General features: G+C 42.6%; 1 protein-coding gene across 3 annotated transcripts in view; it reads left to right on the forward strand.

The window, feature by feature from the left end:
- The window catches only part of TULP4 (TUB like protein 4), a 242,427-nt gene that overhangs the window by 191,758 nt on the left and 33,499 nt on the right, over nt 1–17,170 (forward strand). For all 3 annotated transcript variants that reach the window (XM_043593124.1, XM_043593125.1, XM_043593126.1), the window contains 2 exons: nt 8,965–9,145; nt 11,784–11,918. In XM_043593124.1, coding sequence (XP_043449059.1) covers nt 8,965–9,145; nt 11,784–11,918 — 316 coding nt within the window. The remainder of the gene's footprint in view (nt 1–8,964; nt 9,146–11,783; nt 11,919–17,170) is intronic.

Genomic DNA, 17,170 nt, shown 5'->3' on the forward strand with positions numbered 1-17,170 from the left:
CACATATCATTGATGAATCACTGTACAGAACACACAGTATAGATAGATTATAAAATATATTAAATAAAAAAACATTTCTTGAAATTTATATTTAACAATATAATTTAAGAATGAAAGATGGGAGGCAGTTATTCATATAAATGGATTATTAGGTACGTCTTTTAAAGAATATGTTGGGCAGGAGCAGCATGAGCAAGGTGTCTGAATAGCAAGCCCTGGACCCTCCTTTCCTTATTAGCAAATACACCAAATCAATAATACACAGACCAGCTCCCTTTGTAAAAAATCCAGAAACTAGTTGAAAGACTCCTGCACCCCTGGTTAAATGTGAAATCAGCCACATCAAAGCTGGTAGGAAAATTCAAGATACCCTCTTGCCGTAATCACTACTCCCAGCAAAGTATAATAGGACTGAGAGAAAAACCCCAGCTCTCAGCTTCTTCCTGGGAAGAAAAGGGAAGAACTGAACTATACGTGCAACATTCTGATTTTTTTCTGGGTGCAGCTGAGGCACTGGCTTCCGTCTCACCTGCCTCAAAGAGCTAACAGCATGCCGGGGGCCACTGAGATAGTGTTTGAATTAGTATGGCAGTACTCATTACAGCCTCTCCCCCTGGCCCAGTGCAGAGTGAGCAAGAGAGGAAAAGAAGGACAAAACGACTATAAGATTGGCATAAAACAATGAATAAGATGGCAATAGTAAGTTCTTTCTTATCAATAATTACTTTAAATGTAAATGAATTAAACTCCCCAGTAAGAAGACGTGGAGTAGCTGAATGGATTAAAAAAGCCAAGGTCCAACCATATGTTGCCTGTAGGAGACTCACTTTAGATTTAGGGTCATATGTATGCCGAAAGCAAAAGGATGGAAAAAGATAACTCCACGCACATGTTAACCAAAAGACAGCAACGGTGACTGTATTTATATCAGACAAAATAGACTTTGTCAGAAACTGTCACAAGAGACAAAGACATTATATAACGGAAAAAGGGCCAATTCACTTGGAAGATAGAACAATTATATATGTATGCATGGAACATCAGAGAACCTAAATACATAAAACACTGATGAAGCAAACACTGACAGCACTGAAAGGAGAAGTAAGCAGCAATATATATTGTAATGGTAGGAGAGTTCACGGCTCCTCTTTCAGTACCAGACAGTATATCCAGACAGAAAATCCGTAAAGAAGCAGTGGACTTTAACAACGCTATAAACCAAGTGGACCTAACAGACCTATATAGAACATTTCACTCAACAGAAGCAGAACATACATTCTTCTGAAGCACACGAAGAACTTTCTCCAGAATAGATCATGTGTTGGGTCACAAAACATGTCTTAACAAATTTAAGAAAATTGAAATTAGGTATCTTTTTCAATCACAATGGAATGAAACTAGAAGTGAATAGTATCGGTAATATTGGAAAATTCACAAATATGTGAAAATTTAAGAACGTACCCCTGATTAACCAAATGGGCCAGTGAGGAAACTGAAAGGAAAATTAGAAAATACCTTGAAACTAATGAAAATGAAAACACAACCTGCCAAAACTTACGGGATGCAGCAAAAGTTGCACTAAGAGGGACATTTTTTATATCAATAAATACTGACAATAAAGAAAAGAAGAAAGATCTGAAACAATCTAACTTTACAACTCAAGGAACTAGAAAAAGAACAGACTCAGGCCAAGTTAGAAGGAAGGAAATACTAAGGTTTCGAGCAAAAATAAAATGAAATGGAAAACAGAAAAATAAAAAAATGAAACTAAGAGTTGATTTTTTGAAAAGATCAATAAAACTGACAAAACTTTAGACTAAGTTAAAAAAGAGATGACTCAGGTAAAATTAAATGAAAACAAACAAAACAAAAAAATCAGAAACGAAAGAGGAGGGTCCCCTGGCTGGCTCATTCAGTAGAATGTGTGACAATTTTTTTTTTTAACGTTTATTTATTTTTGAGACAGAGACAGAGCATGGACGGGGGAGGGGCAGAGAGAGAGGGAGACACAGAATCGGAAGCAGGCTCCAGGCTCCGAGCCATCAGCCCAGAGCCCGACGCGGGGCTCGAACTCCCGGACCGTGAGATCGTGACCTGAGCTGAAGTTGGACGCTTAACCAACTGAGCCACCCAGGCGCCCCAAATGTGTGACTCTTAATCTCTGTCTGGGTTGTAAGTTTGAGCCCCACATTGAGTGTAGAGATTACTTAAAAATAAATCTTAGGGGCGCCTGGGTGGCGCAGTCGGTTGAGCGTCCGACTTCAGCCAGGTCACGATCTCGCGGTCCGGGAGTTCGAGCCCCGCGTCAGGCTCTGGGCTGATGGCTCAGAGCCTGGAGCCTGTTTCCGATTCTGTGTCTCCCTCTCTCTCTGCCCCTCCCCCGTTCATGCTCTGTCTCTCTCTGTCCCAAAAATAAATAAATGTTGAAAAAAAATTTTTTTTTAAAAATAAAAAAAAATAAATCTTAAAAAAAAAAATGTGAGAGAGGAGATAATACAACTAATGCCACTGAAATAAGGATCATTAGAAATTACTGTGAACAGTTCCATAGCAACAATTTGGATAACCTAAAAGAAATGGGTAAATTCCTAGAAACATACAACTTACCAAGACTGAATCATAAAGAAATAGGAAATCTGAGCAGACCTATAACTAGCAACAAGATTGAATCAGTAATCAAAAACCTCACAGGAAAGAAAATGCCAGCACCAGATGGCTTAATTGGTGAATTCTGCCAAACGTTCAAAGAATTAACACCATTCTTTCTCTCTCTCTCTCCCCCAAACTTGAAGAGCAGGGAATACTTCCAAGCTTATTTTAAGAGGCTAGCATTACCCTAATACCAAAGCTTGACAAAAACACTAGAAGAAAATTACAGACCAATATCCTTGATGAATATAGATGCAAAAATCCTCAACAGAATACTAGTAAACTGAATTAAGCAGCAAATTAAAAGGATAATACACAGTAGGCAAGTGGGATTTATTCCTGGTAGGCAAGGATGTACAAAATATGAAAATCAACTAATGTGATACACCACATTAACAGAGTATAGGATAAGAACCATATGATCCCCTCCATAGATGCAGAAAAAAATATTTGATGAAATTCAACACACTTGCATAATAAAAATTTCTAAACTAAGAATAGAAGGAAATTACTTCAACATGGTAAAAGCCATATATGAAGATCTCACAGCTCATATCATGCTTAACAGTGAAAAACTGAAAGTTTTAGCTCTGCGATCAGGAACAAGGCAAGTATGACCACTCTCTCCATTTCTATTCAACATGGTACTGGAAATTTAAGAGCAATTAGGCAAGAAAAAGAAATAAAAGGCATTTGAATAGGAAAGGAAAAAGTAGCAGTATCTGTTTACACATGATATGATCTTAGGGGTGCCTGGGTGGCTCAGGCGGTTAAGTGTCCAACTTCAGCTCTGATCGTGATCTCACATTTTCACCCTACTCCAAAGACCTGATAAAGAGCTGTATTCCTGCAACACTTTTCTCTACCTCATTCAGTGCATATTTAAATATATTTTAATACTGTATTCACATGGTGTAAAATTTTAAACATTCAAAAGGATATATGATGAAAAATCCTATTTCCTCTACCATCCCCAAGCCACCTAGTTCTGTTTCCCCAGAGATAATGCTATTTCCAATGATTTCTGGAGATATTCTAGTTAAATGTGTGTTTTAATTAGACGTGTACTCAGACCATTTCCCTCCACCCCAGAAACCATGTGTGGGCATCTTAGAAGGGTGAATAAACTTAAAAATGGAGCCTGAAAGTTTTGGAGAAGAATGTTCTAACAGTGGGAATTACTTAACATCAAAATTGATGCCTGGGGCAGAAAGTCTTTCCTTCTCTGAAACTCTTTAAACATAGGATAGTGTGTCACCTTTATGAGTTTCTTTGTAAGAGGTTGTTCTGCAGTGAAGCAGTGCAAAGACCAAAATTACGTGTTTAACCCAAAGGTACAAATTTTTTATTGTAGATATTTTTAGTGGGGTTTCTTTCCCATATTTATCAGAATAAGTCTTCTTTTTTTTTTTAATGCTTATTTATTTTTGAGAGAGTACTCATGAGTAGGGGAGGGGCAGAGAGAGAGGAGAGAGAGAGAATCCCAAGTAGGCACTGCGCTGTCAGCACAGAGCCCGATGCTGGACTCCATCTCATGAACCGTGAGATCATGACCTGAGCCAAAATCAAGAGTTGGACACTCAACCGACTGAGCAACCCAAGTGCCCTAGAATAACTCTTAAAATGTCTGTTTTAGAAATTATTGATATAGTCAACTGTGAAATTACATTTCATCTTTAAAACAAAAACTCCAGGAAATACTCTTAATCAGTTGAGAAATTCTGTCATTTACAACTGTCTGATTTCAGTGACTCTTTAGTTGCAAAATATTCCAGTCTGTCTTGAAGCATTTGAAAGGTAGTGCTCTGAAACCCCAATAGGGAGGTCTTTCAAAAATAAATTTTGACTTCAGTGGTATTTCTGAATACCTTCTAAAGAGCAAAGGGACATGGTCCCTTCATTCCTGTCTCCACAGTGGCACATTTAGACATTTGACACCAACAGGGTGGAGGTTACTGGTAGGAATGTATAATCACTTTGTTATCTGCCCCCTAGTTTTAAATCACAAAAGCAAATGGACAAAAAGGTCAATTCCTTCTGGAACTAGTTCCAATGGCTACTAGTTAAACTCTGCTACAAAAGAGATGAGCATTTACAGAAGTGTGTATTTTTATAGTTGAAACTTCCTAATATGGTTTTTATTCAAGAATTTAGATGAATACTGGTCTCCCAAAATAAAAATAGTGATGACATATCACTGGTTCCAAAACGTAAATCTTGTGAATGATTTTATATCTTTTTTCCTACCACCTTTGTTTTGTGGCTTGGTTCATTTTAAATTACTGGTAATAATTGTGTTATATTTTAAAATAATTACATCTAAAAATAGTTTAGAATGGAGTACACAGTTACTAAACACTGCCTGAAGTGAGGGACAGCCATTGAACAGGTGTGGCCTGAGGACCAGCTTTCTCCCAGCTTGTTTGGTTCTTGGTGTACATGTAACAGAGGGAATATTGTCCCTGCCCCGACATGAAGCCTGCAATCCAACAGAGAAAACAGCAGGAAAAATATGAGACAGAAATTTACTTTATCCATTATTGCAAGTATTTTGGAGGCCAGTTTTATGAGAGGATTTGATAGTTTAAAACAGAAAGGAAAGAATTTTTTGCTTCATTTGTAGGAAAATTTGAGTAAAGCCCAAAGCTTTGGGCAGAAATATGTTTATTAATAGTCCCTGAACATTTTTGCTTGTGACCAGCAACATATGAGAACCTGGGGGTGCAGACCTGTCCTCAAGAAGCTCACAGTTTAACGGGAAAGAGGTATGCAAAAACAGCGAAGTTGAAAGTGCTGTGGGGGCATGGTTAGAATGAGATTAATTCTATGTGGTAGGTCCCCAAAGCCTTCACACATGATGTCTGAGCACCTGTTCTATACCAGACACTGTACTAGACATTGGAGATAAAACACAAGCCACAGTCTTTGCTGCGGGAGGACCTGGCTCTGTGTGTGTGTGTGTGTGTGTGTGTGTGTGTGTGTGTGTGTGTAGGTTGGGGAAAGGATGAAGTCATGCATTTCATCTGGGACATGTTGGTTCTGAAGGGCCTTTTGCACATCCAGGTGTAGATGGCAGGTAGTCAGTCTGATGCGGGAGTCTGGAGCTTAGGGGAGAGGCTTGAGCACGAGCCAGCCTTGGACAGGATCTTTGAAGCCATGAACACAACTGTGATCTCCTAGAGAGGGAAGACTGCCCAGGACCAAGCTTAGAAGAAGAGACACAGCTGGGAAGGAGGAGCCAGCACCAACCTATCTAAAGCACCAGAATTAGGAAGTAGAAGCAGAGATTGACGCATGTGCCTGTTTGTGTATTCATTATTATTAGACTTCTCTGGCTTATTCTCTTACAGGCCTTTGCTCACATAAGCTTTGTCTCATTGGAAGTGTTTAGGCATGAAAAGAACTTGAAATAGAAGAGATTTTTTAAAAATCTGATTTCATGTTGTATCAGTGTTCTCGAGTTATCTGTGACATACTTCTTCCCAAACAGAGTAACTTCCTCCATCACCGCTTGACAACTAGACTGTTAGTGCTGCTTTTTTCCTTCTCTCTGATCTTAATAGTGCGTTATCTTCCCAGGAGAGCTATAGTTGGAATTGATTCATGGCAGGGAATTCGGGGGCTGGCTTTAGTGTAATGTTGAACACTGATGCCTCACTAAGTCACCCATCCTCTATTCAGAAATTAGATGTCTATTCTATTGTCTGGTATCTGTTCTTCTCTAAAATGGGAAAATGTGAGCATTGCTCAAAATATCCTTCAATGCAGAGGCATTTCCTCCCTCCCTTCACAAATACTTACTGCCATGTGACATCAACTATGACAGTCCCTGGGGAGATAGTAGTGAGCAGAGCACATATGGGCCATGCCCTGAAAAGCTTACAGTCTAGCATGGGAGTCAGAAGTGAAATATTGCACAGAAAGGTATGAAAATAGTGATGATTGCACCAGTGGAAGACCAGGGTAATGTGAACCCATAAGAGCAGGGGTGGAAACTTGTTTGGGATTGGTACATATTAATTCTGGGTACTTGTGAAAAGTAACTGCTGCTGGCTGTGGCCTGCCAATGAGCTATCTTTATTAGAAACAGAAGTCATAAATTATATCAAATAACCCCTTCACCCAGCACCAAGGCATGGCTGCTCTTCAAAACATACGTGAGCAAATTAAGGAGAATGTGGGAAGGGGGACAAAAACAGCCTGCTTCCTGGGGACATCACCCATGATATTGGCCTGATAGGTTCCCACACATCTCTTTCCTTGGAAATACATAAATTTGCATCTCAGTTAAAGCTACAAGAAGTCACATTCCATATTTATCACCATTGAAAACTGCCTACCAAGCTCATTCAGCAGGTGCCTCTTCCAGGGCTTTAGCAGGTCTGACCACCCCCAGTGTCTTGATCCCTGTGCCGGTGCTGCACGAGGGCTTTGCAGACGTGCCAGCAGATACTAGTTTTCTCCATTGCTAGCCAAAAACTCAGCTTCTTCTAAAGTGTTTTATTGTATTCCTAGTAGTTTGTGTGTTTTTTATTTAAGCCCAGTGCAGTAATAGATTCCTTATTGCCCCTGGAGAAAACAGTTTGAGCCTTTTTTAAAATTTTCATTCATTAAAATACAGACATGTTTAAAGGAATATTTTTTTAATGTTTATTTTTAAGAGAGTGTGAGCCGGGGAGGGACAGAGAAAGAGGGAGGCAAAGAATCCAAAGTGGGCTCTGCACAGATTGTAGCAAGCCCAATGTGGGGCTCAAACTCCCAAACCGTGAGATCATGACCTGAGCTGAAGTCGGATGTTCAACTGACTAAGCCACCCAGGCGTTTCTAAAGAAATGTTTGATGGACAGTTGATTTATTCTAAAACAGCTCTGTAAATTCTGTGAGTGTTTTACTACTTAAATGAAATATATCTTCCCCTGCAATTAATCTATCTTAATAGTCAGGATTTATGTACTAAAAATGCCTTTTGATGGTCACTGACTTTATTTAATAATAAATATTATTAAGTGCCCTCTGTACCCAAAGTTGTTAGGTGCCAGGGAGATAGCTGTAGACAGTCTTTGCCCCCAAGGAGCTTAATGTCAAAATCTTAATGGCAAAAGGAGGCAAGGACCTAACACACCCTAAATAACTTTCCCTCTGTGTAAATCCTAGTCTTTCCAGTAAGAGAGCCGGGTGGTCTGATCACCTAATGGCCTTGTCAACTAACTTGACCTCTCAGGTTGTTTCTGCATCTGTAAGATGGAAAGACTTTGCATGCTTCTCCTGATCAGTTGCTGATGGACACAAGGATCTCATTAAACACAAAAGATACAAAGTTTTAAATGCCAACGGATGCAGAAACTACCACCACACAAAACAGAAGAGAACATGGTGTACTCCCCCTGGAGGTCCTGCTTCCCGTGCGGTCGGTCATCCAGCTAGAAGACACAGCTCATGTCAGGGGGCTTCCAGCAGCTGTGAGATGGTGCCTCTGTTGCTCCGATGAAGGGGGGCTAACTTCTCCTCTGCCCTGCCTGTGCTTCAGCTCTGCCCATGCACTTGCCTGCACCCCCAGCACATTCCTGCGTGTGCACCCCAGACCAGGTGAAGTGAGGGTGTCAGGCCCATCTGAGCTCTCTATCAACAGTGCTGGTACTTAACTCCCAGGATTAGTTTGACAATATGTGAGGTAAAGCTCTTAATATAGTGCTTAGCACAAAGTAAGCACTCAGTGAATGTGTTAATACTGTTAATACATTATAACATTAATTATTAATACAAAAGACTGTTCCTCTTAGTCAAATAAAACATTAGACAAACTATTTCAGGAGCATCTTTTCCAAATGTGGTTAGATAACCTGCTTATATAACCAAATATATTTTCTCTTTGGTCAAACATACACCGGAAGTTTTTCTTCTCAATTTGAGAAATTCTTACCAAACCTCCGCTGCTGCTTTTTTTCATTCAAGAAAAATAAATATTACCCTCTTCCTAACCCTCTTTCTCCAACCAAAAGAATAAAACATGCAAAAAACAAAAACAGCAAAAAGACAGTGATTTTGCTGGTATTTGTAAATATCCATACTCCATAACAAATGTGTTTATTTTGCCATTAGTCACATTTCAGTATTAGAGGACTAAAATGCTTGCAAGTTAATAGCCAGCTAAGTTTCTGGTACTTAATGCTTTGTGTATCGCCTCAGCTACTTAACTGCTCTGTTTTTTGAGTCCTAAATATATTTTGTACATCTTAACAAGTTAAGGTGATGAGTTTTGCCAGAAACCGCAGTCCTTTCTCCCGGTCCGTCAAGGGTTCCCGTCCTTGGTTGCAGGTGCTGTTTGGCACGGCCGACGGGCAGGTGATCGTCATGGACTGCCACGGCAGGATGCTGGCCCATGTGCTCCTGCACGAGTCCGACGGCATCCTCAGCATGTCCTGGAACTGCCCCGCCTTCCTGGTGGAGGACAGCAGCGAGAGCGACACGGACTCAGACGACTACTCCCCACCCCAAGGTAGGAAGCCGGAGGAGGAGGGTGAAGTCCACCACAGGTGCAGCGCCCTGACCCACTGGGAAGAGCTCCGGTGAAGCACAAGGCAGGGCAGCCTGACGTCTGGTCTTGATTCGGCTGTCTTCCCTCTGCCATCCCTTTTCTCAGAATCACTGCACAGGTGGATGAAGCTCCGTTGGCTTAGGTTTCGCTAGACATGAAATGACCCTTTTCATGTCCCTAGGGAGTTGTGGGGCTTAGCTGCTTAGCAAGAATAAAGAGAGCTGGAGATGAGAAATGCTGTGCTATTACTATAACTTAATCTGTGGTGTTTCAAATCCCTAATGTCATTAAAACCTTTAGCTTTAGTTGTGTGAGAAAAGGATTAGTTTTGCCTGTAATGCAGGCCAGTACATGGGGCTGCTGTCCATGCCCCTCTTCTGTCTTTTGGGGGGAAACTTGCTTTTCTCAGTTCAGAAGAACTTGTCTTCCCCTGTAAGTCTCACAGCAATGTCAGTTTAGATTAATTGGCGTCTAGTTTTTTAATATTTGGACCTAAGGAAAGGTTTCAGACTCTTGGTGGGGATGATTTCAGACTCCAGCCTCCTTCACTTTTGCAGTGCATTTTATCTCCCACACATGTGACAGACACACCTCCCACATACATACACAAAAAGCCAGAAACCTTTGATGTTGATGCTGGCCGTCACCAACAGCAGCATTCGTCATTGGCCTCCTCAGGACCATGGCACTTCCCTAGTACCCCATTCCTCTTTTTTTTTTTTTTTTTAAAGGAAAAATACATTGTGAAATAGTAGGAGATCAGACTTGGTCATACTGCTGCAGGACTTCTGTCCTCGCACTGCTCCCCTCTCCGGTGACTGTGGGCACATTCATCCTGTGAGCTGCTGGTCCGGGGAATAGATCTTTAACTGTGTCCCCCATCGGCATCTACCCCCATTGGTACTTGGAATGCTCTCATTTTGTCCCAGACAGGATATAAGACATGATGCTTCCCAGAGACATTCACACATTCATTCAGTCGTTTGTTTAAGGAGACGACCATTTTCACATGAAGGAAACTTTAGCAATTTTTTTTAACGTTTATTTATTGTTGAGAGACAGAACATGAACATGGGAGGGGCAGAGAGAGGGGAAGACACAGAATCTGAAGCAGACTCCAGGCTCTGAGCTGCCAGCAGAGAGCCTGACATGGGACTCGAACTCACAAGCATGAGATCATGACCTGAGCCGAAGTTGTTTGCTTAACTGACTGAGCCACCCAGGCGCCCCACATGAAAGAAACTTTAGATCTGTTGGGGGTAGTGTTTCAGGGTGCATGGGGTTGGGGGAAGGAGAATGTACTTCCATCTGAGACATAAACATACCCTTTCCTAGTAGGTCCCCAACCTGAGTGAAGTATTGACTATTTCTCCAGCCTCATAGTAATAAAGTCCGTGTTATACAAGGTTGGATACTTGTCAGCCCACTTTTAAAACAGAACTTTACTAGATTGACTGCAGGTTCACTTAGCCCCATGTATTATGGGAAAAAAACAAGATCTAGAGAGCAAGTTACAAAGCAGGTTCAGAATGAGTCCAAGGATAGAATTAAGACCCCGGCTGCTGCTTTAACACATTTCCCTTCTCAGAGACATGCGGCAATTTGGAGGATGACTGGGATTTGCCTTTCACATAGAGCTGGGTTTTTCTTGGTGGCCTAGGGGATTTGAGCACAGAGGTAGGTACGTACAGCATCTGAAAGTGAAGCAGAGGAAAGTAATACCTGAGGATCCTCCACAGGCAGGGCTGAGGTGGGGCGAGTGTGCGGATGTCAGGCCAGCCCACTCCGGATGGCTCCCAGGGATGAACCCGGCGTGGGTATGAAGCCTGCAGGGGGCCTTCTGAAAGAGCCCTCATTTATCTTGGCCTGTGGGAGGGACTGACTTTTACTTTTGAAGCAGCATGTGGAAGAATCCAGAACATGACCCATCACAGTTCTTCCTTAGCATCCATGAGTACTCCTTGAACTTACAGAGCGGAATTTTCTTTATACTGGCTGTGCACTGCAGATGCAGCAGAATTGTTTATGAGCCACAGCCAACCTTGGCTTTCTCTCCAGGTTTGGAGTCTCTTACGGTAAAAACTTACTCGTTGTGGCTGCTGTGGCTCCCTATTTCCTATAATGTCCAATGAAAGGGCATTAGTGTTGAAAAGCAACTTTTCTCTGTACGTTGGACCAAGATTAAGAAATTGTTTTCATCCTTCTTTCCACCATCCTTACGTGTTATGTGACATTAAAATAATAATTTATGTTTACACATCATTAGAAACATGACGCATTAACACATGAGTTAATAATCTTCACATGTGTTCTCATCACCATACCGCAGAGCCCAAGGAGCCCCACCTGGTGCCTCCAGGGCCGCCTGTTCCCGTCCTGCTTCTCATTCCAGGGTTCCCCGGTGGCGCTCTTCCTGACAGCCCCACGTAGTTCCTGAGTGCTATGTACAGTGTTGCCTTACTCAGTGACATCCCAGTCCAGAGTCTGGTCTGCAGTGTCAGGCAGTTGTTAAAGCCCTCTGCCAGACTGCAGCAGTGTGTCCTAGATTTGGGTCATGTGTGCCTTGCCTCCTTTTTACTCAGCACTTTTGTCCCGGCAGATGGTCCAGCAGCGTATCCCATCCCAGTGCAGAACATCAAGCCGCTGCTCACCGTCAGCTTCACCTCGGGGGACATCAGCTTAATGAACAACTACGACGACTTGTCTCCTACTGTCATCCGCTCAGGGCTGAAAGGTACAGAAGGCTGCACGTGACCCCAAGCCCACACATCAGCCCTGTGTGCGTTTGCCTTCCGGTGGGTGTCCCGCACCCAGTACTTATCCATTCCCGCCCGTCCGTAGGCTTAATGGAGTGTGTTAATGAAGGCCACTTCCTTTTGCTCCTCTGCTTATGTGACAAGTTGACACCTAGGCTTATCTTGAGGAGGGATTCCTGACAGTCTTTGCCTTTCTGTCTTTACCTACTACGACGAGTAACCCTCTCTTGGGTGTATGTGTTTGCCTCTGGCTAACATATGATGTCAGTACAGTATTGGACCTAAGCACCTGCCGTTCCTGGGGCAGCAGACCCAGCACGGCAGTTTCACAGAAGCCCCTGTTACTTTGAGGCGTATTAAGACACCGATGGTTGTGCGGTAAAGTCCCCGCAGCTGCAGGACTGAGGCATTGATGTAAACAGCAACCGCCAAATGCTGACTTCCCTGACAGATGTTATGAAATGTGTTCTCTCACAAGAAAATCGCTGTCCGTAGGCATTTGGCATGTTCTGAATTTTGCAATTCAAGAATATTTACTCGCATTGTGACCCTGATGAGTTCTTTGGAAAAACAGTTCTGTCTCTTCAGGATTAAATGGTACGGTGTAGAAGTCCCTGGATTGCCTTTGGTCTCAAAGTGCAAGGGACCTGCTATAATCCGAATGGAAGACCAGGGGTAAACCAGAACGTGCAGTTCAAGTTACTACTGTCACTCAGAACTTGCCTCAGACCAGAGAGTTGTGTCATGTGCTTCCTGTCTGAATTACTCAGGGATCGCAGGGATGATAATGGAGACACAGGTCCGTATACTTAACTGTTGATTGGAGTGCATCATACCTGTCTGCCTGCCCCTAAGCACTTCTTGATTCCATTTTAAAACTATAGAATATTCTTACAAGTTCTCCTTTTTGTGGGTATCCCATTTTGCTGTTTCAGATCTATAATTGTGAGGAATTATTTAGCCTAAACTCCTGAGGGACGTGAACTATGTAGAAGTCCCTCTTTATACCACAAATAGGCTCCTTTAGAAGCTGAGTAAATACTTCTGTGTGTGTATGATGATGATGATGAACTTACATTCCTTGGTCTTTTCTGCAAGTTCTTTTCTGAGTGTTCTGACCTTTGTGGAGCTAACATGCAGGGGTGGTCATCATAAATTCTCACATATATTTGGTTGTCCAGGCTCTTCTTTTCTTCTTCAGAAATTCTACTTTTAAACCTTCAACTAAGTTTATTAATTCCTCAGAACCTGCCTCTAGTCCTGGAGCCCTGAACTTTGTTCTCTGACACGTGTCTGATCAGGACTGAAATTAACATATTTACCAGTCAGTTCCCTTGTATTTCTCATATGGCAAATTTTTCAGAATCTTTGTCATCTTGCTTACCTGTGGAAACTTTTTTTAATTCCTTGAATGTGTTGTTTTGTTTTCTGTCTGTCAAACTAGATTGCACTGGAGCAGCACTTCTGACACATCCCCACCAAGCCTGTGGTGGAAGGTTAGGAACACATATGAGGTGGCTTGTGAAGGTGACCCTGGGTGGCCTTCCCAAGTGTGAAAGTTTTTGACTTGAGTTTCATGTTAAAAATACAGGCAAATTTAGCATTCTTCCCATTGCCTGACTAGAAATCTAAATCTAATCTATATCTTTCACACTTTCATGGGGGGACATGCTTTTGCACGGAGTCGTCTTAATTGCAGGAAGTTAGGTGAAATTTAAGTGAGCTGATGTCATCTGATCGGCGCTGGATGTAGGCAGTTTCTTTTTCTGTCTTGGTTTCAGAATATTATGAGGACTCAGTCTTACATGTGCTATCAACGGCAGCAGGTTGTTTTGTTTTGTTTTGTTTTGTTTTTTGTCCACGACTTCATGGGGTAAATACTAGGAAGAGATCGCCAGAATCTGCCAAGGTGGCGTGTGGCAACTTGCTCCGTCCATGGTCATCTGTCCTGTGGTGGACAGGTCAGTCAATTGTCATATAGGGTGGACTGAAATGGGTTAGTCTTTCTCTGTTACTGTCTCAAAGAAATATCATCAGAGAGCTTCTCCAGTGAAGAAACATGACTCATGATATTTTCTGCTTTATCACCAACATTGTAATTTATGTTGTCGCCAAAGAACACAGAATGGCAGACAGCTCACAGTCCCTGTGATCACCCTCTTCTCCGCCACCTGTTACACTGTGTTTTGATTGCAGATTCATGGGGTGGTGGGTGATTTTGTTTTGCAGATGTTTGCTGAGGAGATTCTGCCTTAAAGAAGAATCTGCTAAGTATCCCAACTTAGGGGACTTCTCTTTATCACATAGTGAACCATAAATTAGTACACCTTATTTGGGGTTTTTACCTTTTGTAGTTACTGTACTTTTCATTGAGAATGTAGGGGAAGAAAGACTGTTTTCCCCCTACAGATCTTAGGTTTTCCGACTGGGACCCTATCAATTACACTGACCAAAGACAGGTTGACTAGAGAAAAAGAAACAAGTTTATTAACACATGCATTGCATTTAGCTGTGGAAGCTTTCAGAGATGAGTAACTCAAATGGGTGGGTAGAGCTTGGGCTTATATTGCATATTAACAGCAGAACAGAACGTTTTTGGAAAAGTGACAAGACAAAGGGAAAGGACTTAAAGTTTCTAGGGTAGCAGATTGTGGGAAGGTAAACAGGGAGGACTAATGGAAGATAACGGCCAGTTCCTGAAGTTTGTCATGTAAATTCTTCTGGAGCTGTGTGTGGGCTGATGAGGGTCCAGAGTTGTCTCCAGTGATTAGCTTCTGTCCTTCCTGGTCAGGGGGCAGAGTGGGCAAGTGCCTGCACAAATTTACACCCTGCTTTTAGGCAAATAGGGGAAAAGAGAGAGCTTTTTTTGTATCTGCTGTTTCTCAGTTGCCTTCAGCTCAAAATAGTTTTTATATGCCGGTGTGGCGTATTTTGAGGTAGCATATTCTCTTACCCTTCAAGGAAAAAACAATTCAGTGGTGCGCTCAGAAACTCTGACCTAGACACTTCATCCGTTGCAGTAAAGCAGGCTCTCAAAGGCACTGCTCCTTTCACCCACATTTGTCTTAAAATCAAAGAATTTAAACTCCTAGGGTTTCTTTGTTTTACAGAATTTCCTCTTTTTGTCACTTCATTGCACCATACTGGTGAAAGTCAAGAGCGGGTTTTGAAGGAGAGTGGTTCCAGTCAGTGGTGCTGTCTGCTCCTGCAGTCTGTGCTGATAGAGGTTGGATCCATCGTCCTCACTGAATACACGCCGGTGTTGTTCAGTCCTCCATATGTTCACAGAAGCACTGTTATTAAAGAAAAAAAGTACATGGTATTTTACCATCACACACTTTGCTACTTAATTTGTTTCTCCTTTGTGCACATGCTCATTTTCTCTTTCTCAACACAAAATCCACGTGTACACACACAAGTACACATGTATCTAATGACTAATAGATGAATCATTAACGTGGGCATCCAAGAGACAAAGGCCCCCATGAACCTCACTCAGGCTTCCAACCAGCAGCTCAAGTACATGTGGTGTTTGGTAAGAGCGCTATTCTTTCTCCACGAATACTTGGCTGCCTGTTTTTGACCCAGCACTAACTCCACACAAGGGGCTCTTGTTAATATAAAAGGACCAAATTTTCTCACCGCACACTACAAGTCAAATTTTGACTCTTCCGGCTCTTACCAAGAAAGATCCATAAGATTGTCTAGCTAAAGTAGAATTGTGTGACTCTGCTAATTTTTTTGTGTATAAAATGTTTAAGAGACCAAAAATCCACAGACACTTCAAAATCATCAAGAGCAGGGCGCCTCGCTGGCTCAGCCAGTAGAGCATATGACTCTTGATATCAGGGTCATGGGTTCGACCCCCATGTTCAGCATAGAGATTACTTTTAAAAAATCAAGGAAAATCAGTGCTTTAGGAGGATGGGCCTCTTTTGTGCCTTGGAACTCCCCACATCCTTAGAGACTCTGCTGAGAGCTTCAGGAAAAGTGAAAAGAGGCCTACTGAATAAAGCATTTAGTTCCTTCCTTCTGGCTTATATTTTGACACAAATTTTTAGAGGCTTAGAAACTGTGAAATTATTACTAAAAGATCGGGCAAAGGCATTGGGGATTATTTTTATTCTAATATAAACTTATAAAAACTTCCTGGGACAGGAAAGTTTCTGTCCTGACCACATCTAGGCTTCTGTTTCCTTCTTTATGGAAGTGAAATCTAGAAAGTGAATAAATATGTGATTTTTCCTTGATTTTGTAGTAATTCATGGGGATTTTACAGTCCCACCCTGGGGATTCAGCCCCTGTGGAGGTACTCACACAGCCCTGGTTGCTACTGAACAGTCCGTGGTTTTTCTTTCTTACTCCCACTCCTGAATTCCTTGTGATGGGGTTTTCTGGGGTAAGCTGGCCTCCCCTGGTGAGCGCCTGCCCATCATGTGCATCAGGACTGGCTCAGGCCCTTGATGCTGCTGGTCGTGTCATCGTCGGAACAAGAAGTGGTGTTACTCCTGCAGAACTTGTTCTCTTTTAAGCAATGACTTGGCTGTGGAGACCACGGCTGTCTCAGTATGACTTGGTGACTGCGGGGACGAGCTCCCAGGGCGTCTGCTTCGTGGCTGCGCGGACTCCTGCTCCCCGGGTCCGGGCGCCCGTGTGGGGAGCAGAGCCTCTGGTCGCCGAGCAGTGTCTGAGCGGACTGTGTGTCTGTGCCAGCCCCTACGGGGACAGCAGCCCAGCAGCAGCCCACTTTTCTGAGGGGCAAGTTCAAAGAATCTTACTAAAACAATAGCAAGAAGAACGGTGCGGGTTCGTCACTCACCACCTGACCAAAGCAGGTTAGCGGCAGAACCGCAGGAATTGGGTGCTGTCCTCTTCGTTTATGCAGTTGCAGGGACGCTGCCATCCTAAACAACCGCAGGCTCTGCTTGTGTCACCTTTACCTGTCAGCATTAGTGGCTCTTCCTCTTGACTTCCTTGTGTTGCCAAAACTGTCATCCAGAGAAGGTCATTTCAGTTTCATTGTCATGGCCGGCTTCTCACCAGAGCACCTGAGCCCTTTGGATACCCGAGCACAGTGAAATACGTGCACAAATCCTCAAGCCTTCCCCCCTCTCATCTTTTTTGAGATCTTACTCACCAGGATATTTGGATGATGCTTTTAACTTATTTTTCATTTCCTGGTTTGTACTTGTCCTTATTCATATCCTTTTATAAGAAAAGGGGGGGGGGG

Source organism: Prionailurus bengalensis, chromosome B2 (assembly GCF_016509475.1).
Source record: "Prionailurus bengalensis isolate Pbe53 chromosome B2, Fcat_Pben_1.1_paternal_pri, whole genome shotgun sequence".
NCBI classification, from domain to species: domain Eukaryota; kingdom Metazoa; phylum Chordata; class Mammalia; order Carnivora; family Felidae; genus Prionailurus; species Prionailurus bengalensis.